A 23,533-nucleotide genomic window follows, 5' to 3' on the forward strand; every position below is an offset into this window, starting at 1 on the left:
ACCTAAAAATGTCCACAGGCAGTGAATTAAAAGCCTTTACAAGTACAGCTGCCGGGTTTACTTTTACAGAAAAAGTGGATAACTGGCACAAAAAAAATAATCAGTAACAGTATCACAGCTCCAGCTATGAATTCTGGTATAACCACATTCCATCTAGAATGTACTGTATTTATTGGCGTATAACTCACTTTATGTGTTCTGTACAGAGGGTGCACAGAACACCCCCTAGATATACAATTTCCTGCTTGTGATTGTTTTCCTGTTTTTTTTTTGTTTATAGCGCAAAACACCACAGTGGCGATGAAATACCACTAGAAGAAACGGGACAGTTTTATTTAGGAACATTGTTGCATGACGCGCAATTGCCAGTTAAAGTAATGCAGTGCTGTATCGCAACAAACAGCCTGGTCATTCTTATACAGGATTTATATAGTGCCAACATGTGCAGCACTTTACAACATTAATGATCATGGAGAGGCAAATCCTCTGGAGGTGAAGTGTTTATAGACACAGTACAAGCATAAACTATTAAAATATAACAGGGTTACCTTGCGGATAGTATGGTCCTTCTCTATGACATCTTGCCTGACTCTTGAAGAGAGCTTCTTATTCTCTTGAGACAGCTCAAAACATTGCTCTTCTAGAAGCCCCCGAGCAAGCTGCTCCGATTCTGCTTTGGTAACTGCCAGGTCCAGCTGTGCGGCAAGAGTTTCTCTGCAGAAGTAAGAGCAATGCTTACTTATTGTACAAAGGCTGTTGCTTTCAAATGCTAAGCATCCTCAACTACAAAATGCAAAAGGGAAACTGGAAGTGTAGGTGTACAAGTCTGGACAACCTTTTAAAGAACAAAAGTCCCCCTAGAGCAGTGGTTCTCAACCTTCTAGTGCCGTGACCCCTTGATAACATTTTTTAAGTTGTGGGGACCCCTAACAGTAAAATGATTTTCCTAGCGTGGGTTGAAAGCACCCAAGGCAAGACAAGTAATTTGCTCTCCTAATCCGTGGACATTTAGCGCTCCCTGAGTGCCTTCCACTCGTACAGTATTAAAACCAGATATGGTACATTTTAGGATGTACCACTCTTTATCTTTGTTCTCCTTGCTTTCCCTTTCATCTCTCTATCCTAATTTCTTGTTTTTTTCTTCCCCCATCCCTCCCTCCAACTGTTTCTTGCTCTCTCTTTTTTCCCCCTTTCTCTTTTCTTTGTTCCTCCCCCTCTTATCTCACTTCCTGGGAGAACAGTGCAGGCTTTAGGAACAGCCCAGGATTGGTGACCCCTGGCAAATCATCATTTGACCCCCAGGTTGAGAACCACTGCCCTAGAGAGACAAAAGCCAACAGTGGGTACTTTAACTCGTTAGCAAGAATAGAATGTCAAAATAAAAAACAGACTTCACACAGAAGTAAAAAGAAAGATGTGATCATCATAAAAGGAGCAATCAAAAATGTTCGTTGTTCTGATAAACCAAAGAAAAATGTTTAGGACAAAATCACTAAACAAAGACAAGCTACTTGCAAACGATGTACTGGAATAACACAAAACTATATAAAACATTTCCTACAGCAATTTACTCACTGTTTTAAGCGTTTACGTTTTTTTATAGCACCCAATGACCAAAACCATGGTGTCAGCCCTAAACCAGCATAATGCAAGTGCATAGACACGTTTGACCACTTTATACCCCAGGTTTAATCACTCGTGATAGAAACCAGCAAACAACTAAAAAGTTGGGGACTGCTGTGGACAGTTTGGTTCTGAGAATTTTTTTTTCCCCATGGACACAATGGCTGATGGAAAACTTCAACAAATTAGCACAAATTTGCCAAACGTATATTCAGCACACAAGCAGTGCCAGTACGAAACATAGACCTAATTTTCAATGGGGCTGTGAATTATGGTTCCTTGACTGGAGCTCATACTGTCAGTACAAACTTCTTGAAGTAAGCAGAAACTCACATTGCAGTGTAACCCGCTTTGTTATCCGATTCATGGCTCCTATAAATGTGGCATCACTCACATTCAGGTTATTTATTTCCCCCCCCCCCCTCTTAATCCATACAAGAAATTAAATTGTGCGCTTCGGCAAATTTAAAGATATTAACATTCCAAATTTGAAACTAGAAAATCAAACTAGAATTAAAAAAAAAAAAAAATGTAGAAAATCAAAACCAATCTAATGAAACCTGATCTAGATATGCATCTGGTTTTAGTAAACAATGTCCATTAGAATTGTGCTGAATTTACCAAAGTGGCAGGAATAACTCTAAAAGCACAAAGGATAGCAGGAATATTTAAAAAAAGGAAACCTACTTCTCATTATGATAATCAAACATTTTCTTCTCCAAATCCTGACTTAGCTTTGCCTTTTCTTCAACCTCCTCTTTCAGTTCTTTCACCTGAGTTTTGTACAGCGTCTGTAAGAAAACAATGGGAGATGTCAAAGATTGGTTTTCCTTGGTTAGACCTGTTACTAAAGTTGTATGTAAACTGACCCAATTAACAAATCATGGAAGTAATAATTTTGCATATTGAACCAGGAGAATATAAGCGCAAGAGCAGAACGGCACACATCAAAGAGACAGAAACTGTGCGCTATATTAGAGGACTAAAAGAAAAACGATACAATTGCACAGAACATAATTATACACAATATAGTACATTTTGCAGCTTAAAGTAGAATTCTTAACAGCAGGATTATAAACGATAATAAAAATAACTGTCAACTATGTTGATTATTTGGTAAGCCGATTAGTTTGGCTGCATGCAGAATGCATCATTTGTCTATAGGTCAATATACACAATGCAGGACACATACAGCTCAGTTCACCACCCATACATGTCAGTAAGCATATAAGAGCTTGTAAATGTGTGAGGAGCAATGCCTCATGGGACATGTAGTCCTGAGCAGGAGAAGGAAGCGATTTTAAGCGATTCCAAAGGCAGAAGGGTTTTTACCTTAAAGTGGATGTAAACCCAAACTTTTTTTTTTGATGTCACAATGTAGAGAATAAGATTTCCTATCATCTGTGCCCAGTCTTGCCACACAGAGTTAATCCAGCTCTGAGCAATCCGCTTTATTGTTTAGGGAAGACTTCCAGATAAAAACCAACGTCCTAGCTTGAGTGACAGGTTATTTACATATCTTGTGCACTGCTTGCAGACATACACAGCTTCTGTAAAAAGTGCTCAATTCACATCCCCCTCCCCTCTAGCTCTATGTATATTCTGATGGCTGTTGCATTTTCTCATGGCACTGAACTGTGACTCACCCCATATTTTGAAAACATTTAATCAAAACACAGGGGAGGGGATGTGAATTGTGCACTTTTTTTCAGAAGCAAGGACTTTGGTTTTTATCTGGAAGTCTGTTGTATTTCACTTAACAATAAAAGATGATTGCTCAGAGCTGAATTAACTCTGTGTGGCAAGACTGGGCACATATGATAGGAAATCTTATACTCTACATTGTGACATTTTTGGGTCTACATCCACTTTAATGCATTCTATGCAATAAGGTAAAACATTTTTTAATAATAATAATAATAATAATAATAATAATAATAATAATATTATTTAATCTTCTGAAACCAGCTCCCCCAGTATGCTTGCCCAATCCAGCGCTGTGCCCAAGAGATGAGCGCTGCTTTCCCTCTCATTTTCCTCAGCAGGGGAAGACCTTGCCAAAAAAACGCCCCTGCAAACTCTTCAAGCTGGTCACTCAGACTATGAATCCTGCTTGTTTAGAGGCCCCCAACTCTGATTCACACGAATTTTGCAACGAATTATCGGATTATTTCATAAAAAAAATTGAAAAAAAAAATCTGTGAAAGTATTCAGCAAAATGGAACCGTCACCAACTCCCCCCCCAAATCACAAACCTAATACCCACATAAATCCGCCGCAATCACCAAAATTCACGCTAAAACCCATTTCCATCAATGCCACTAAATATCATCGGGACTCTGCGCAACCGCACAGCACCCAATGATATCATCCCCACTAAACTGCTGAAAGAAAGTGCCGATATACTGGCACCAGCTATCACGCAGCTCATTAACCAATCATTCAAGGAGGGCATGGTGCCCACCTTGCTGAAACAAGGTACAATAAAACCAATTCTAAAAAAACCTACCCTCGACCCCAAACACCCAAACAACCAGAGGCCCATAACAGGTATAAATGTTTTCTCCAAGGTAATGGAGAAAGCAGTTGTACAACAGCTGCAACTGCATTTAGACACCCATAAATTACTCGACCCGTTTCAATCAGGCTTCCGTCCGGGTCACGGAACAGAAACGGCGCTGGTCAAAATATGGGATGACGCTCTAGAGGCCGCAGATTAAGGAGAATCTTGTCTCCTGATACTGCTGGACCTAAGTGCGGCTTTTGACACTGTAGACCATGGACTACTATTGGCTAGGCTAACTGAAGTAGCCGGAGTCACTGAAGGTGTTTTACCCTGGTTCTCCTCCTTCTTGGAAAATCGATCACAAACAGTGAAACTGGGGTCTTTCACTTCTGAAAAACGTACGGTATCATGCGGAGTCTCTCAGGGATTTCCCTTGTCGCCCGTATTTTTTAATACCTATCTTCGCCCTCTCTTTGAAATCATCAGTAACCAGAAGTTACTCTACCACCCCTATGCAGACGATGCACAACTGTATTTCCGCATCTGCAACAAAAAGGATCATTCTCTTGGACTTGAGAAATCCCTTTCTCTAATAGTTAACTGGATGACATCCAGTTTTCTTAAACTCAACGGTTCAAAAACAGAACTTCTCCTGTTTCACTCTAACCGAAAAAGTCACCCCACGTCAACATGGACTCCCCCACCCATTCTGGGCAAAACTATCTCCCCTAGCACCAAAGTCAAAAGACTCAGAGTCATTTTCGACACCTACATAACAATCGATGCACAAATAGGGTCAGTAGTCAGCGGATCCCACCATCTGCTGCGCCTACTACGCAGACTCACCCCCTTTATCCCGAAAGAGGACATTGCAGTCGTGGTTGGAACAATCATCAATTCCAGACTTGACTACGCAAATGCCCTCTATCTAGGACTCCCCAAATCACTCATCTGCAAGTCGTTCAAAATACGGCCGCTCGACTAGTGACCGGTAAAAAAACATGGGAATCAAACTCACCTTCACCGAGATCCCTTCATTGGTTGCCAGTAAAAGACAGAATCACTTTCAAGGCACTCTGCCTAATACATAAGTGTATTCAAGGCAACGCCCCCCGATATCTATGTGAAAAAAATAAAAGCCCATAACCCCAATCGCATTCTGCGATCCACCAATCAAAACCTACTCCAGATACCGAAAGCCAGATACAAGTCCAAAGGAGATCGGAGATTTGCAGTCCAGGGACCTCGGCTGTGGAATGCACTACCAACCACCATCCGACTGGAGTTGGACCACTTGGCCTTCAGGAGAAAGATTAAAACCCATCTCTTCTGAGGTCAAGGGGTTCCTTACCCATGAAATGGATACAGCGCCCAGAAGCGATTAAGTTCGCATGTGTTGCGCTTTACAAGTTTCTCACTCACTCAGCTACTGTGAATCACATGCAAATATGTGGCAGCGTGCGTTCCACTCGGCAACAATACAGCACCCGGATTACCGGGACTGGCGTCATGCAACACGTGACCAGGTCTGCCGCCATTGGAAATGCGGGTGCTGTATTGTTGCCGAGTGGAACGCACGCTGCCACGGGGGTGGTGAACGGAGCGAAAATATACCTTTTGACAAGCACCAGCCTCAGTGCCGGGTCAGGCACCTTTTAATGCAAGAGGCCATTTGGCCGTTTTTTATCAGATTATTTTAAAATAAAAATACCGTATTATGCTATGGAAACCTATATTCTCTTTTTCATATCGCATCTATAACTCCGAGCAAGAGGTATTTGCAGTGTATCCTGGCCGATTGATGTGTATGCAGGCACTATCCTGCAAAAGCTTTATTTGACTTTCTTTCTCACCAAAGAAGTCAAATACATCTGGTAAGCGCAGCAACTATTTTGAGCACTTTTGGGTGATAAAGTATCACATTTGGTGAAGGAGCATCTCACTATAACCAAGATTCACGTCACCTTTTTTCAAGTGGTTTTTCACTGGAGAGATTGGAATCTCTACAACTATTGGGACTATTTATTAGTATACATTGAGTATACTGTGGTGCTATTATTTGGATGTTTGACTCATCACTTATTTTTCACACATGATAACCTATCTTTATTTAATGTATTTTAATATTTGCATTTGTATTTGTATTTTAAAGGGTCACTAAAGGAATTTTTTTTTTTTGCTGAAATGACTGTTTACAGGGCATAGAGACATAATAGTTAACTGATTCCTTTTAAAAATGATTAAAAATAGATAAAAAAACAATCATATAATGTGCCTGCAGTGTAGTTTCGTTTTTGCTGTTGTTTCCTGGTTCTCTGATGTACAGAGAGCCACTAGAGGGCAGTCAGCCAATAGAGAGCAGTGATACTTTGTCTAAAACTCCTCAGCACCAATCCAGTTTAGTTTTACTCACACCTCCTTGATTAGTGACCACCGTGAGAAATCTCCCAGTACTGTGGTTATCAGGAAACAGGCAACCAGGAAGTGTCCAGAACAGAGAGGATTTACAGCAACATGAATGCAAAAACGAACAATGAGGACATGAAACCAGGACTGCAGCAAGGTAAAGGAAGCTATTTAGATAAAAAAAAAAATTCCTTTAGTGACCCTTTAAGGAGTGTCATACACATTTATCACTTATCAGCGCCCTCTTTTTCCACAACTATTCCTAGTATCACTTGATTTGCAGAGAAGCAGCTCAATGTTATATTTTATTTTATTTATTTGAATTTAGTACATATTTAAATATTCAAATCGCATTGCACTTTGGTTTGAGCAATTTGGCACGAAATTTCTACTATCTATACTGTGAATCACAGCTTGTGGAGGAGGGAGCCACACTAAGTTTCAACAGAAGCAGAGTGCGGCTTGGGAGTGAGCATGCAAAATTGCAAGTTGCTTGCTATGGGGGCACTCAGCATGGGGGAGGAACCAGAGGCGTGGGCAAGGGACCCGAGAGGATCGGGGTTATTCTGTGCAAAACTATTGCACAGCGCAGGTAAGTATGACATGTTTTTTAAATAACAGATGACTTGAAATTATATTGTAAAGTTGATAGTAAAGTAAAAAGTTGACTAGTATATTGCATTATATTTAAAGGATATGTAAAGGTTAGTTCAAAAAAACAAAAACAACCCAAACATGTCATACTTACCGCCTCTGTGCAGTTGGTTTTGCATAGAGTGGCCCCGATCCTCCACTTTTGTGATCCCTCAACAGCGCTCCTGGCTCCTCCTCTTCTGGAGTGCCCCGTTGGAGAGCTGCTCTCCCTTGGGGTACTCTTGCTGTGTCCTGCTGCTGTATCCATTGACACAGACAGCATAACTTGACCCCACCCCCTTGCTCCCAAGTCATTTGATTTGATTGACAGCAGTGGGAGCCTATGGTTCCTGCTGCTATCAAGCTATCCAAAAAGGACCCGAGACACTGGATGGAGCTGGTGTGCTTGTTGTAGTCGCTGGAAAGACCAGGCTCAGGTAAGTAAAGGTGAGGGCTCTGGGGGGCTGCTGCTGCACTACAGAAGGTTTTTCACCTTCATGCATAGAACGCATTAAGTTAAAACATCTTGAGGGTTTACAAACAGCCCTTTTAAAAATACTCCATGCAACATATTCTCAGCTTGTAGCATTTCTTTATTATAAAAAGTAGTCAGTCAGCGGCTGCTGCAGGGAAGAGCAGGTATCCCTGACAGCTGGAAAATGGGAGCCTATGAGCGACGTACAACTCCCGGAATTCCCAGCCATTGTTGAGTGCTCTCTCTTCTCCCCTTCAGCTGGCACTCACTGACAGAGGAAAATGTAATAAGACCAAAACAGGCTTAAATTAGTAAGTATAAACTTGTTGCTCAAAGTTGTAATTATACAAACTTTTTTTTGTCTTATGAACGTTTAAATTAATTATGTATGCTGCAACCCCCGGTTTTGGATTCTTGAGATATATATACACACACATACATAGGAATTCAGTCTTTTTTGGGCAAAGTTTCCTTCGATAATAAAACAAAATAAGGAAACATCCATTAACATTTACAAACAAAATGGTGGCCCAATTTGTTGTAAAAACAATGTATAATTCACCTGGAAACACTGAGAAATGACAAAAAAAAGCAAACACTTACTGAAAAATATTGCTCAGCTTCCAATTGATCCTGCAGTTCCCTCATTTGACCTTCATTTCCTCTATATTGCCTGGCAAAAGAAAGATCTCATCAATTTGCAGCATTTTAATAAATGAAACAAATACGGTACATTTTTCCAAAAAACATCAGATCATTTCAACACATCACCCAGTCATAAGATTTACCTGATCCAGCCAAGCTATAAAAAACATAAATTTTCTATGTTACATAGGCAGCATAGGTATTAGTTGGCAGGCAACTGGTGTTTTAATCCATCCAGGTTGCAGATATATTATTTTCCAATTAATAGGAAAGAAAAAATAAAGAACTGCCCAAGCAAACAGACCTCATCACAAAAACACAGGATCTTCGTCTTAATTATGAAATGTCCCAAAGCAGCCGAACTGAGAAGTGGGCAACAAACGCAACAATGGGTCAAGGATGTGTTGGACAGATCTCAGGAAGCAGCTTGAGGCACCATGTGCTTGAAACTAGCATCAGAAGAGGTCCGAGTTTCCACCTGTTAAAACTTTACCCCGTAAAGTCACTGGCCTCAGGTGACACTGTAAAAAAAAAAAAAAAAAAAAATATGCTCCTACATAAGTTGTACCTGTTTATATGCAGTCTTCTCTCCTCTACATCTGTTTAAAGTCCAGAATCTATAAAGTTTGTCTGAACGTTTAAATAAAGGGGGTATAGAGCTGAATTTACATTCTGCAGATAAGTGATCTCAGTGAGATCTCAGAGCCGATTGGAGGGAAGGAACACACCCCCTTCTTCACACAGCATACAGGGACAGCTGGAGACTCCTCCCCATCACCCTTTTCTCTCTTGGCGTTAGGAAAACTTTTCAGAAGTGACTCATCCTGATAGAGGAACAAGGCAGCAGCAGACAGAAATTAAACTCGGTGCTCTGGATTAAGACAAGTACACACTATGGGGCAGATCCTCAAAGAAATTACGCCGGCGTACCTGTTGATACGCCGCGTAATTTCAAATTTTGCGCGTCGTATCTTTGTTACGACGGCATCTGTGTTAGATCCGACAGGCGTACGCCATCGGATCCAAGATGCAATTTTCCGGCGGCCGCTGTGTGGCGTTTCCGTCGTATTCCACGTCGAGTATGCAAATCCACGTCGAGTATGCAAATTAGCTATTTCCGACAATCCACGAACGTACGAGCGGCCGTCGCATTTGTTCGGCTTTTTCCGGCGTATGGTTAAAGCTGCTATTTGGTGGCGTACTCAATGTTAAGTATGGCCGTCGTTTCCGCGTATCATTTTGAATATTCTACGTTGTTTGCGCAAGTCGTCCATGAATGGGGCTGGACGCCATTTACGTTCAGGTCTTTGCGCTTCGAGAGATAGACTACGCCGCCGTAACTTACGGCGCAAATTCCTTCAGGATTCAAACCAGAGCCAGGTAAGTTACAGCGGCTTATCGTATCTCAGATACGCTGCGCCGGTGCAGATCTTTGTGGATCTGCCCCTATAGGTCTAGCAGGCACGATTTACGTGTATTTGCTTCTGCAAGCGAGGTTGGAGGGATGAGCCGCTTTAATTTTTTTTTTTATAATCACTTTTATTCCTATTACAGGGAATGTAAACATCCCTTAAAATAGAAATAAGCATGACCGGTCCTCTTTGTTGAGACCTGGGGTCAAAAAGACCACAGATCTCTCAATTACCTTTAAAAGCTAAAAAAAAAAAAGTAGTTTTGACTTTTAGACAATTAAATTTGCCCAAGGACCAGAAGTGAATTTGACGGTCTGGTCCACTGAGGGCATAGAGCAGAGTGGGGCCATCTTGCCCTCACTCCGCTTCCTGCCTAGCCATCAGCCGGATCTGATCGGTTCCGAGCTTGCCGATGGCTCTGTTAAGCTCGGAAGTGACCAGAAAGCAGCAGGGTGGCACTTCCCCCCCACTGCCTATAACTGATCTCACGGCAAATCTGCCGCTGTGACCACTTTTATCTGAAAGGAAAAAAAAAACAATACTGGGGTTATGGCAGCTAGCAACAGTATTTAACATCAAAGTAATTACGTACATTCCCAGTCAAGCGGTCGGCAAGTGGTTAATTGACATTATCCCTTCTCTGATGCCACTGATCTTTCATAAAAATAACTGAAGTATCTTTTTTCCATAATCTGTAAAAAGCTGTCATGTGATCCAGCTCCATCCCAGCCCATCTGCCAGGAAGCATCAGCAAGAGGAGCTCCTAGTCCCCTGCTGCTGGTCACATGTATTAAACCTCCCCCAGCAAGGCTTGACAAATTTGCTTTAAATCTTGAAGCCAGCTAAAAAAGATAGGAGCCAGTTTTTGTTTTTTAACCAACAAAGCTTTAACTTTCATGACAAAACCCCTTATTTTATGTAGCCCAACAGCAATGGCTGAGAGTAATGACTAGGGTTGTCCCGATACCAGTATCGGTACCGATACCGAGTATTTGCGGGAGTGCTCGTACTCCCCCAAATACCCCCGATACTGAAATAGAATACTCCCCGCCCCCCCCCCCCCGCCGCAAACCCGTCGCCGTAAAAACCTGTCGCTGCAAACCGCAAAGCCGCCGCCGTTAATCAGCGTGCGGGGAACATTACAGCTTTCGTTTGAATAGCTGTATCCCCGCCGCGTATAGACACTCCCCCTTGCGGATGATCTGTCCAATCCCGCGCATGGGGGAGTGTCTATACGTGGCGGGGATACAGCTATTCAAACGAAAGCTGTAATGTTCCCCGCACGCGCGGCATCATCCAGGTATGTAGGACATGCAGGGCCGGCCCTACCATTGGGCGCTCCGCACGTCCGCCCCCCTCTCCTCACCTCATTTCACTGTGGATGCCGTGGCGCCGCTGCTATTAAATGTAATAGCAGATCACAGCTGGCCGCCTCCTCACATCCTCTCCGCGGCTCCCCCCTTTACTGCTGACAAGAGAAAGTCAGTTTTCAGGCTGACTGCCAACAGCGAGAAGGGGGAGGAGCTTTCTGATCAGTGGAGATCCCATGATGAAAGATGGATCACTATAGGCACTGGCTGCTGACACTGAGAGAAAGTAAGTGCCAGCGCCACTAATCCCATCTCCACCTGCCTGTGTCTTAACTCCCATACCCCCTCCCTAGCACCCCTGCCTCTGTCTAACCCCCTCCCTAGCACCCCTGCCTCTGTCTAACCCCCTCCCTAGCACCCCTGCCTCTGTCTAACCCCCCCTAGCACCCCTGCCTCTGTCTAACCCCCCCTAGCACCCCTGCCTCTGTCTAACCCCCCCTAGCACCCCTGCCTCTGTCTAACCCCCCTAGCACCCCTGCCTCTGTCTAACCCCCCTAGCACCCCTGCCTCTGTCTAACCCCCCTAGCACCCCTGCCTCTGTCTAACCCCCCTAGCACCCCTGCCTCTGTCTAACCCCCCTAGCACACCTGCCTCTGTCTAACCCCCCTAGCACACCTGCCTCTGTCTAACCCCCCTAGCACACCTGCCTCTGTCTAACCCCCCTAGCACACCTGCCTCTGTCTAACCCCCCTAGCACACCTGCCTCTGTCTAACCCCCCTAGCACACCTGCCTCTGTCTAACCCCCCTAGCACACCTGCCTCTGTCTAACCCCCCTAGCACACCTGCCTCTGTCTAACCCCCCTAGCACCCTTGCCTCTGTCTAACACCCCTGCCTGTGTCCAACCCCCTCCCTACCACCCCTGTCTGTGTCTAAACTCCCATATCACCCATGCCTGTGTCTAACCCCCCTCCCTACCACCCCTGCCTGTGTCTAAACCTACCTACCACCCCTGGCTGTGTCTAACCCCCTCCCTACTACCCCTGCCTGTGTCTAACCCCCTCCCTACCACCCCTGCCTCTGTCTAACACCCCTACCACCTCTGCCTGTGTCCAACCCCCTCCCTACCACCCCTGCCTGTGTCTAAACTCAGATACCATCCCTTCCCGAGTCTAAACCCCCCACCACCCCTGCCGCCTGTGTCTTACCCCCTCCCTACCGCCCCTGCCTGTGTCTAACCCCCATACCACCCCTGCCTGAGTCTAAACCCCCTACCACCCCTGCCACTGTATAACCCCATACCACCCCTGCCTGTGTCTAAACCCCCTCCCTACTACCCCTGCCTGTGTCTAAACCCCCATACCACCCCTGCCTGTGTCTAATCTCCCACCACCCCTGCCTGTGTCTAACCCCCCCCCCCCCCCCCCCCTCCTCACCACCACCGCTGCCTCTGTCTGAACCCCACCATCACTGTTGCATGTAAATCTGACTTACTGATGAATTTAATTTTGGTTTTAATTGTCATGATATAAAATAATTGTGGGGGCCTTTTGGTTGGTAAGATTATATATATATATATATATATATATATATATATATATATATATATATATATATATATATATATATATATATATATATATATATATATTTTTTTTTTTTTAGAGGGGGGGGGGGCAGCACTTCATTCCTGGGCCCAGGCAGCACAATGTCTTGGGCCGGCCCTGAGGACATGGCTGCATTATGTGGGGGACATGGCTGGAATATGTGGGGGACATGGCTGGAATATGTGGGGGACATGGCTGGAATATGTGGGGGACATGGCTGGAATATGTGGGGGACATGGCTGGAATATGTGGGGGACATGGCTGGAATATGTGGGGGACATGGCTGGAATATGTGGGGGACATGGCTGGAATATGTGGGGGACATGGCTGGAATATGTGGGGGACATGGCTGGAATATGTGGGGGACATGGCTGGAATATGTGGGGGACATGGCTGGAATATGTGGGGGACATGGCTGGAATATGTGGGGGACATGGCTGGAATATGTGGGGGACATGGCTGGAATATGTGGGGGACATGGCTGGAATATGTGGGGGACATGGCTGGAATATGTGGGGGACATGGCTGGAATATGTGGGGGACATGGCTGGAATATGTGGGGGACATGGCTGGAATATGTGGGGGACATGGCTGGAATATGTGGGGGACATGGCTGGAATATGTGGGGGACATGGCTGGAATATGTGGGGGACATGGCTGGAATATGTGGGGGACATGGCTGGAATATGTGGGGGACATGGCTGGAATATGTGGGGGACATGGCTGGAATATGTGGGGGACATGGCTGGAATATGTGGGGGACATGGCTGGAATATGTGGGGGACATGGCTGGAATATGTGGGGGACATGGCTGGAATATGTGGGGGACATGGCTGGAATATGTGGGGGACATGGCTGGAATATGTGGGGGACATGGCTGGAATATGTGGGGGACATGGCTGGAATATGTGGGGGACATGGCTGGAATATGTGGGGGACATGGCTGGAATATGTGGGGGACATGGCTGGAATATGTGGGGGACATGGCTGGAATATGTGGGGGACATGGCTGGAATATGTGGGGGACATGGCTGGAATATGTGGGGGACATGGCTGGAATATGTGGGGGACATGGCTGGAATATGTGGGGGACATGGCTGGAATATGTGGGGGACATGGCTGGAATATGTGGGGGACATGGCTGGAATATGTGGGGGACATGGCTGGAATATGTGGGGGGACATGGCTGGAATATGTGGGGGGACATGGCTGGAATATGTGGGGGGACATGGCTGGAATATGTGGGGGGACATGGCTGGAATATGTGGGGGGACATGGCTGGAATATGTGGGGGGACATGGCTGGAATATGTGGGGGGACATGGCTGGAATATGTGGGGGGACATGGCTGCAATATGTGGGGGGGACATGGCTGCAATATGTGGGGGGGACATGGCTGCAATATGTGGGGGGGACATGGCTGCAATATGTGGGGGGGACATGGCTGCAATATGTGGGGGACATGGCTGCAATATGTGGGGGACATGGCTGCAATATGTGGGGGACATGGCTGCAATATGTGGGGGACATGGCTGCAATATGTGGGGGGGACATGGCTGCAATATGTGGGGGGGACATGGCTGCAATATGTGGGGGGGACATGGCTGCAATATGTGGGGGGGACATGGCTGCAATATGTGGGGGGGACATGGCTGCAATATGTGGGGGGGACATGGCTGCAATATGTGGGGGACATGGCTGCAATATGTGGGGGACATGGCTGCAATATGTGGGGGACATGGCTGCAATATGTGGGGGACATGGCTGCAATATGTGGGGGACATGGCTGCAATATGTGGGGGACATGGCTGCAATATGTGGGGGACATGGCTGCAATATGTGGGGGACATGTCTGCAATATGTGGGGGACATGTCTGCAATATGTGGGGGACATGTCTGCAATATGTGGGGGACATGGCTGCATTTGGGGACACATTTAAAAAAAGTATCGGTATTCGGTATCGGCGAGTACATAAAAAAAAGTATCGGTACTTGTACTCAGTCCTAAAAAAGTGGTATCGGGACCACCCTAGTAATGACCGATGCGTTCTGGGGAGGTCAGAACACAAAAGCTTGGTGAAGAGGTCGATGTACTAACATTGGGTAGTTCGTACAGCGAGCTCTTCAGTTTTTTTTGTTCAGTCCACTGGATTGAACAGAAAAAAAAAAAAAAAACTTACAGTGTGTACTAGGCGTGAGCCTCCGATTGGCTGCCCACAGACTTTTATTATTGGTTATGTAAATAACTGGTGCCCCAGGTTCCATGTATACCACTCAGGTGCCACGTTGGACCCGTGGTGTGTTTGTACCCCCTGCAGTCAAGAGCAGGCTGGGCTATACCCCAGGGAATGCTCAATCATACAGTCATATTAGCTCCTCTGGGTTAGTGTTCTACAGGTATAATACCACTGTAGTGATCAGTAATGGTGAAACACAGATGTAGCCATGATGGCTCTAATGCTCTGACTTCATGTGCCCTTGCCCGTGTCTCATCATTGGCCACAAATCCCAGACATGCAACACAAAAAAGGAAAAAAATGGGATGATCAGATTTGTTTTGTAGCAGTAATGTTTCGAAATGTCATGAATGAGTTTCCTTCAGGACAGCGGTGATTACTAGTGGTCTGTGATTGGTCCAGGTACTATGTGATAGCTGTACACTATACAAATTGATTGTGTAAAGAGCTTTAGTAATTGACCATAATTTGAAAGAAAAAAATGGTTAGACATCGCCTTGCACTTAAAATAATAAAATGTAACTCAATTGTGCAATTTCCTCTAGATTTAGTAAAAACACGAGGTACTACCTAAATAATTACCTAAAGGCAGCCCCGCTAAATGATATGGTTGTTGGTAGATCTAAAGAAGATTGTGCAATCAGACTGGAAAATGTGCAGTCATCCTAAAGACTACAATCATAGTCACAACACAGTGTAATATGCATGGTTGTCATAAAATTGACAATGGCTGAACATTTGCCTTTTAGCTCAATAACCGTAGCGGCAGTTAAATGCACAGGGCACCTTAGGTAATGTAACAGCACCTGAGGTTTCCATTTGTTCATTAAGTTTTAGTTGTGCAACTAATTACTTCAAAGGGTAGAGCACTGCAACACTGTCAGTACACTTATAAGAACTACCTTTAATGTAACACCTTTAACTGATTCAACATTACTGCTGTCTGTAAGCACATATTATGATGTTATCCAAAACAATTAACAGGGATTACTCAACCTGCAGTTGGCGCCGCTTTTATTAAAGTGAGAGTTGACGTAAATTGGACAAAAGGAACAGATGGGATTAGGAATGAAAAGTGAAAATAAAGGAAAAGCTGGCATATTTAATCTTTTGCCAAGAATGTCCAAGTCTACTGAGGCAATGTCCAGGCATACATACTGCAATGCATGCCAAGAATGCAAGTCATTAACTGAATTGTACTGCTCTCCACTAGACTTCATGTCCCCAGCTATCAAAACACAGCACTGAAAAAGCCTCTAATTGTCGGCTAAAACTGCCAAGACCACATGATAGGGTGACAAGCCTTTCCTTCACCCATAAACCCTTTCATTTCTTAGCTTACACTTCCCAAAGAGCTCTATAGAAATTGCTACAGTATTCCATGGTCATGTAAACAAGGCTAAATATATTTAAAATATAAAAAGAGTACAGTGTAATTACAGGAAAATCTATAGACATAAAATATACATACTTGGTTAACTGAACAAGTTCAAATTCCAGCAACCTCTTTGCTTCCAACAATGTATTCATTTCCTGCTTCAACTGTTTCTCTGATCCCTTCAAATTATCAGCTTCAAACGCATGCACCTTCAGCTCATTCTGCGTCGTTATCCTCCTCTTCGTCTCTTGCTCAACTTGCAGTGTCAACTGCTTCACCTACAAAGAACAAACTCAAAAGGTAAGTTTTACCATACAATAAGCAATATACAACCACATAAGGAACAATTGTCCTTTTTCAGAAGCTGAACTATGGGAAAACCACTAAATATGCACTTCAAATACATATACTGTATTTTGTCAGCTGTTTTCCTGGCCAAAACATTTGCAATTCTGGCATGCCAGTTTAGGAATTCAGAGAACCCTGGCAAACAGATCTTTAGTATTTTAATGGCCAGAATAAATTACAATTCTGGCCATTAAAAATAAATGCCCAAATGTGGCTGAACGCGTTTAAAAACGTGGCTTAGATGTGTTTTTTTACGCAGATTTTTTTCCTGTAAGGAGAAATAGCATTTGCACTAAACCAGCATGAATGAGGCCTAAAATTTACATATTGCAAGGCTTGGGCATGAACATATAGCAACATGCCCTACTGGTTAGAGAGAACGGGATTTTTAGTTACGCAGCATAAAATCGCTTCTCTAAGTTTGACAGAGGTAGCCTTTCTCAAATTCTTGACCAGAGGGTTTTATAGCACCTCGTACAGGAGTAGTTTCTGGGCTGGTCAGGTTCTCCTCGGCTGCTCCCTGCCCGGTGACAGTGTTCACCATCCAGCTAAAGAGTTGTGATGTACATAAGGGTGTTTTTTTGATCTCCTGCTCTCCCCTCCACTATACACCAGTGCCATGTTTTCCACGTCCACCTTGCGTCATCATGTCTGGGCTGTGTTGGTCATCTCGGGTGGTTGGGGTTCACTGCTCATGCGCACCCCCATTGGCAGCAAGCATCCCCCCGCACTTATGTGCCTCACCACTCATACATGATGTTGGGAGCAGGGCATCTGGGTCCTTCTCGGGGGTACAAGCTGGAATCTTTCATTTAAAGCTCTACTTCCTACAAAGTAGACCAATTTCCTCAAGGGGGAGCCCATATCCATTGGCTTTTCATCTCGCTTAAGTAAAAATTGTATATATTTTTTTCTATACTCCAGTATGTTTTTTTTTTCACATGTCTTTACTTATGCAGCCCAGGTCCCTTCACTCCCATTGCACTCCATATATAAAACTTTTTATATTCTTCATATTCCCTCCACTGTCCCTTAGTCTCCCAGTCCATACCAGCTTTTGTACCATGTGGGTTCATGTACATTTATACGCATACCCTTTATTGCATTAAGCTTATTTTGCTATTGCAGTGTCCCACACATACATACTCCTATACATTTATATTTTTTAGCGGTCATCTATAGTGGACAAGTTGAGACCTTCGGGGACTCACACTCTCACCCAAGCCATGTCTGCCTTCCGGGTGTCCCAGTTGGGGGCACATTTTTTCCTCCGTCTCCTCAGCTCCCAAGCTGGATGTCTGCTGCTGCCTCCGCATGGGGATCCAGCATTGGTTACTTGTTCCAGCTCACTGGTGAGTATGAGGTCTTTTGTTTAGACCCCTCTGACCATTTACTCCAATACAAAAAAACAACAGTCACTGCCCCTACCTATAACTGGTCTTCACAGCAAGGAGCACTGGAAGGGGCGAACGCATGTCAAAAAACACAAAGAATTTCCAAGCTCAACTTGCCAACCATCAGCATACATGTGCTTCCACTGAGGAGACTCTTTAAATTTTATAGCTAGGGTCTGCAGTACACAGGGAGCCTTGACGGGGCCTGCAGCTTACGCATGTATTTGCAAATGCATGCAACTAAACCCCTGTTTTTAACGCACGTTAGACAGGTGAATTTGGTTGGTTGCCAATTGGTTGGCAAGTTGATCTTGGAAATTTAGTGTTTTTTGACATTTACCCCAATGCCATTACGGTGTAATGCAATATATATCCACTTGGTTTATTATTTGTGTTGCAGATCCATCACACATACACCCCTGAAGAAGCGAGCGTGGTCTCGAGAAATGGGTACGGTATTATTGATGCTTATAAACCGCTCCCTATACTTATATATACAACTGTACGTGGATTGTCATTTTTTTACTGCGTGCATACCTCATCGGTTCAGCAATAATTGTTGTTGCTTTCAAACGCATGACATTTTACATTCAATTTGTGATTCAACTTACTCATGGCATGTTTATTGGCTAACCTTACTCACGTCATTTAAGGTCCCGGGGCAACTCCTATTTTTTTATGTACTGTATTGGGATGGAGGTGATGTAGGGGTGACACCAGACCTTTTCTCACCTACAGGAGTAGGACACTAGACCAAAATCACAGAACGACTTGGCAGTTCTAACTGGTATAAAATCCCTCTCTGCTATAAGCAAGCCTGTTAGCCCCAAAACCGTACCAGATAAAAAAAAAAAAAAAAAAAAAAAAAGAAGAATCAGAGGGATGGGCGCTGTTGCTAGTCAAAGTCAGAGAAAGGGATTTTACGGTAACAAACTCCCGTTTTCCCTTCCATTCATTGACAGACGCAGCTCTTCTTTCTTGACCATAGGGATGTCCCGAAGCAGTGCCTCAATAAGGGCTGGGCAAACAAAACAACTGGAGCAAACCGGCAAACATGTCAACCACCCAAACATGCAAACCACTCAAACAAGCCGCCCCAAGGGTAACAAGTAACCTCAAAGCGCAGCTTGCAAAACCTTGCAGCCAAAACAGGCATCTGAAGATGCAAACACACCAACTTTGTAAAATTTGGTAAAAAAGTGTGCACAGGCGACCAGGTAACCCCATTTCAAACCTGAGACACAGACGACTGATGTCAAAACAACCAAGAGGCACTATTCGCTCTGGTGGAATGTGGCGTAACGGGGAAGGGAGGAGTCCAACCTCTAATGGCATAAGCCTGGACAGTTGTCTGTGAATCTATTGAGAAATAGTGGCAGAGGAGCCCACCAGGCCTTTCCGTGGGTCATCCTTGACCACGAACAGAGAATCCGACCTCCAGAAGGAAGCTGTAGTAGCCAGGTATACATGAAATGCCTTTACCATGTCCAAGGAAAGAATGCTCCTTAGGGTGCAAAGGACAATTAGGGAAGGCAGGACAAAGTCCTCATTAGGGTGGAAATCTGACACCACCTTGGGAAGGAAAGAAAAAAAAGTACAAAGACAGAAAAACAACCATATTCTTGTGAAAAAACAATTAAAGACACTTCAAGGATAAGGCCACCAGCTCCAAAATACACTATGCAAAAGTGATGGCAACCAATAGGGCAACTTTCTGAGCGCAAGTAGGGGAATATACCCAATACTTTCAAAGTAAGGCTCCTGGAGGACTGTAGGAACCAAGTTCAAGTCCTACGACATAAATGGGGATTGCACAGTGGGTACCACATGGCAAACCTCCTGGGTGAAGACACCAATCAAGAATTGTGTGGCCAAGTGTTGTTTTAAGAAGATCAAAAGGGTAAAAACTTGGCTCTAAATGCCCAATTGGATAAAAGGCCAAAACCTGACCCACGGGAAGCATTGGACAGACACCCAGAGCCCTGCACCAGACTATCTTAGCCTTCCGAGAGGTAGACTTGCGGTGCATGCAACATTGTAGGGATCACCGAACCCAACAACCATCTGTTTTTTTAGAACCTGGCTTTCAATAACTATGCCACCAAAGCCAGAGATGGTACAGCAAGGAGTTGGCGAGGCAAGTTCAGAGCTACCAAAATTACTGGAATCCCTTTCGGATGCAACTGACGCCACAACACCACTTCTGTTGAAACCACCTGGGGATCCCTCGCTCTTGATACAAACCTCAACCCCTTGTGGGGCGGGGACACCAGAAGATCCACATCCAGGGTGCCTCAGCATAAGAAAATCTGACAGAACACTTCCAGATGTAGGGACCACTCTCTCCTTGATTCAGCATCTGATGAGATGGTCCACCTGGCAGTTAACAACTGGAATGTACATGGCAAAGAGGCAGCAAATGAAGCTCTACCAACTGAAAAATGCACAAGGCCTCCAGTGCCACTTCAGCTCTCTCTGTGCCACCCAGGCTGTTGACATAAGCCACTACAGAAGCTGACTGGGCAACCTTTGGGAAGGTCCATCCACTGCTCCGGGCAGCCTGATCGCTCATAGCTCAAGGACACAGGTTTCAGGGAAAGGGGATACCCAGAGAAACAGATTGGTGTCCTCTGAGTGCAAGGTGATGTTAGCCTCAGATTAGGAAAGGAAGGTGGGGCATGCATTGGAATATTTCCCAGGTAAATGGCCATTGTGTGTGTTGTGTGCAGACCCCTGTCTGAAACTGGAAGAGGGGAATATGTGGAGAGTTAGCCTGGGGCAGGTTTAAGAGGGGGTTAATAGTAAAGTGCAACGCAGCTTCGCACCATGAAAGCATTGGTCGCTGTACGGCGACACCCTTACCTTAAGTTATGTGCCTGTGTATTATATAGAACCGGGTAGACGGTTCATATTTGTTATTATTTGCACTGAAGCAGTAGGACACCAAAGGAAAGTTGAACTGTGTCTTGTCTACATGTGCCTCTTCATGCTGCGACATGTGGCTTTGTGTTACGTAAGATATGTACTCCTTCTTATTTTCAATAAAAAGTTACTTGATAAAAAAAAAAAAAAAAATAGTAAAGTGCAGATACTTCCCCTTCTGGCCTGCTTAATCATCATCTGATCAGAGAAGCTAATTGATGGCAGTTTTGCTGTCTGTAGTGAGGAGACCCGGATGCTGCCTGGAAGTCTCCATAATCTGACGAAAATGTATTGAACTGTCTGCAAAGAACTTGTTTGCCCCTTGGATCCTGACAGATTTGGCATGTTGTTCCAAAACGTGAACCTATTCTTTAATTAGACTTGGAACATAAGTGGAGTTCTTAGCCATGACAACCAAATTCTGTGACTGCTTGCTATGGCCAGCAGCACCACTTTTACCCCTTTTTCATAAATCTGCTATGCTGTGTACAAATAAAAAGCCATGTTCACCTCTTCATCCAGCCTCTCCTTTTGCTGAATGAGGTGCTCTATTTTTTGACGTGCTTGTTTCAAATCAAAATCCAGCATTGAACACTGTTTCTCTATCTCCACTCTTCGGTTCTCCGCTTTCTCCTTCGCTGCCCTTTCTGCTTTCACTTTCATTTCCATCTCTAAAACGAGTCAAGAAAACACAAGTATTACTAATGTGAAGATTGCTTTAGAGAAGTTCATTAAATAAAAACTAAAACGTGCAATAAAAAAAATGTATCTCTACAGTTCTTAATGGCTGCTCACAATCTGTCAATGCCAAACACTAGAAAAGAAGAATCCACAAAGCAGAACTAAACTGATGGTTATGTTCAGCATCATGGCAACTACAGATCTAAACAGAGGCTAAAGCTAGCCATATATTAGAAAACTTTATTTCAAATTTTTAGATTTACCTTCTACTAGGTAGTGCAAGTGTCTGCCTGATGCATAAAAGTTAAAGTGTTTAGGTTTGACCTCATATTATAAGAAAAATTGTACAAGGAAATTGTATAATGTATGGCCAGCCTAAGATGGCACAGTCCTCAGCTATTAAGAACAAGACAACAGGTGTATAGGTACTGCAACCTCCCCTCATAACAGCTCTGCCCAGTGCTCAGACCTCAAGGCTGCAAACACCAACAATGTACCAGAAGGAAAGAGATGGTTGGCACTCAGGAGGACATCCAAAAAATAGTATTTCTTGATTGAAATGGCACGTACAGTGCTGTAAAAACCACCTTCGCGCTTCGAACGTCAATCCTTGGTCATGACTAAGGACTAACGTCCAAAATGTGTAGGCTGTTTTTGCAGTGTTGAAAATGGTATTCTCAATAAAGCAATACTATTTTTTGAAGGTCATTTTGAGTGTCAACCATCTCTATTTATTAACCACTTCTGCCCCGGAAGAATTGGCTGCTCAATGACCGCTCCATTTTTTGCGATTCGGCACTGCGTCTCATTAACCGACAAATGCACGGTCAGACGACGCTGCACCCATTCGACACCTTTTCTCCCCACAAATGGAGCTTTCTTTTGGTATTTAATCATCTCTGCGTTTTTTTCCCCCGCTATAAACAAAAAAGAGTAAGCATGCTTTAAAAGGACACTCCAGAGCAACTGTTGGGAGCACAAGGTAGTGAAGAATTGCCACTTAGAAGCAGAACTTGACCCTAAAACGGAAGTTATGCTTAAAACACCTCCTCCCCCTCTCCTACTTTATTTTTTTGGAGGGGGTGGAGATGGTACCAAGTTTTAGCAGGTACCCCGCCTAGGCGATTGGAGCAAAAGTGATCTCGCCCACCCTCCAGAACAACGCACAGAACGCTGAGGGTGCATTCGCACATGCAGTGGAAAGCCGGGTGGGACGCTGCATCCCTTAGTAAAAATGGCAGTGCCAGGAACCCAGAGACCAGCAAACAACCAGCCTGGGTGAGGAAGGCTCTGGATCTTTGAAAAATAAAAAATACTTACGTTTTCAATCAGTAGCTACAGTATTTGTAGCTTTCTTTTGTTTTTTTTACACTTACATTCATGTTTATTCACGTTCAAGAGCTGTAGCTGGGAAACACATATCTGAATCTATGTATACAAGAACAAACGGGCGTCCCCTATAAGGGGGAAGGTTTTTTTTTTTTTTATGTAAAAGGGGAAACTGATGGAAAAAAAAAAAAAGGGAGAACTGTGATGGGGGCAAAAAAAAAAAAAAAAAGGGAGAAGGGGCCCCCGTGACAAAAAAGAAGGGGCCCCGTGACAAGGCAAATTGTAATGCAAAGGGGTTGGGAGATTGTAATGTAAAGGGGGGCCTGTGATGGAAAAGAGAGAGGATGTGGTATGAAGGGAGAACTGAGGATACCCGATGTAAAGGGGGGCCCATCAAGTGAAGATTGAGTCATAACAAAAACATTAAAATCAGACCTCTGGTGGAAGAAAATTTTACAGACCGGACAAATGTGAATTTGATCTCATTATCCCTGCCCTACTGCATTTTTAAGCACTGTACACGGGCCAGAATCTCGTCAGGGAAAAAAAAAAAAAAAAAAAAAAAAAACTTTGTTTTTCCCCCGACGAGATTCTTGGCAAGAATCTCTTGCCGCCCGAGTGTACAGACA

The 23,533-nt window shown here is 44.3% G+C and overlaps 1 protein-coding gene across 1 annotated transcript in view; it reads right to left on the reverse strand.

Moving 5' to 3' along the window:
* The window catches only part of ROCK1 (Rho associated coiled-coil containing protein kinase 1), a 192,913-nt gene that overhangs the window by 35,034 nt on the left and 134,346 nt on the right, over nucleotides 1–23,533 (reverse strand). Inside the window, exons 19-23 of the mRNA XM_040354048.1 lie at nucleotides 21,405–21,565; nucleotides 16,324–16,508; nucleotides 8,247–8,316; nucleotides 2,311–2,414; nucleotides 549–714 (exon numbers count right to left, since the gene is read on the reverse strand). Of these exons, the coding sequence (XP_040209982.1) occupies nucleotides 549–714; nucleotides 2,311–2,414; nucleotides 8,247–8,316; nucleotides 16,324–16,508; nucleotides 21,405–21,565 (686 nt within the window). The remainder of the gene's footprint in view (nucleotides 1–548; nucleotides 715–2,310; nucleotides 2,415–8,246; nucleotides 8,317–16,323; nucleotides 16,509–21,404; nucleotides 21,566–23,533) is intronic.

The sequence above is a fragment of the Rana temporaria genome, chromosome 5 (genome assembly GCF_905171775.1).
Source record: "Rana temporaria chromosome 5, aRanTem1.1, whole genome shotgun sequence".
In the NCBI taxonomy this organism is placed as follows: Eukaryota; Metazoa; Chordata; class Amphibia; order Anura; family Ranidae; genus Rana; species Rana temporaria.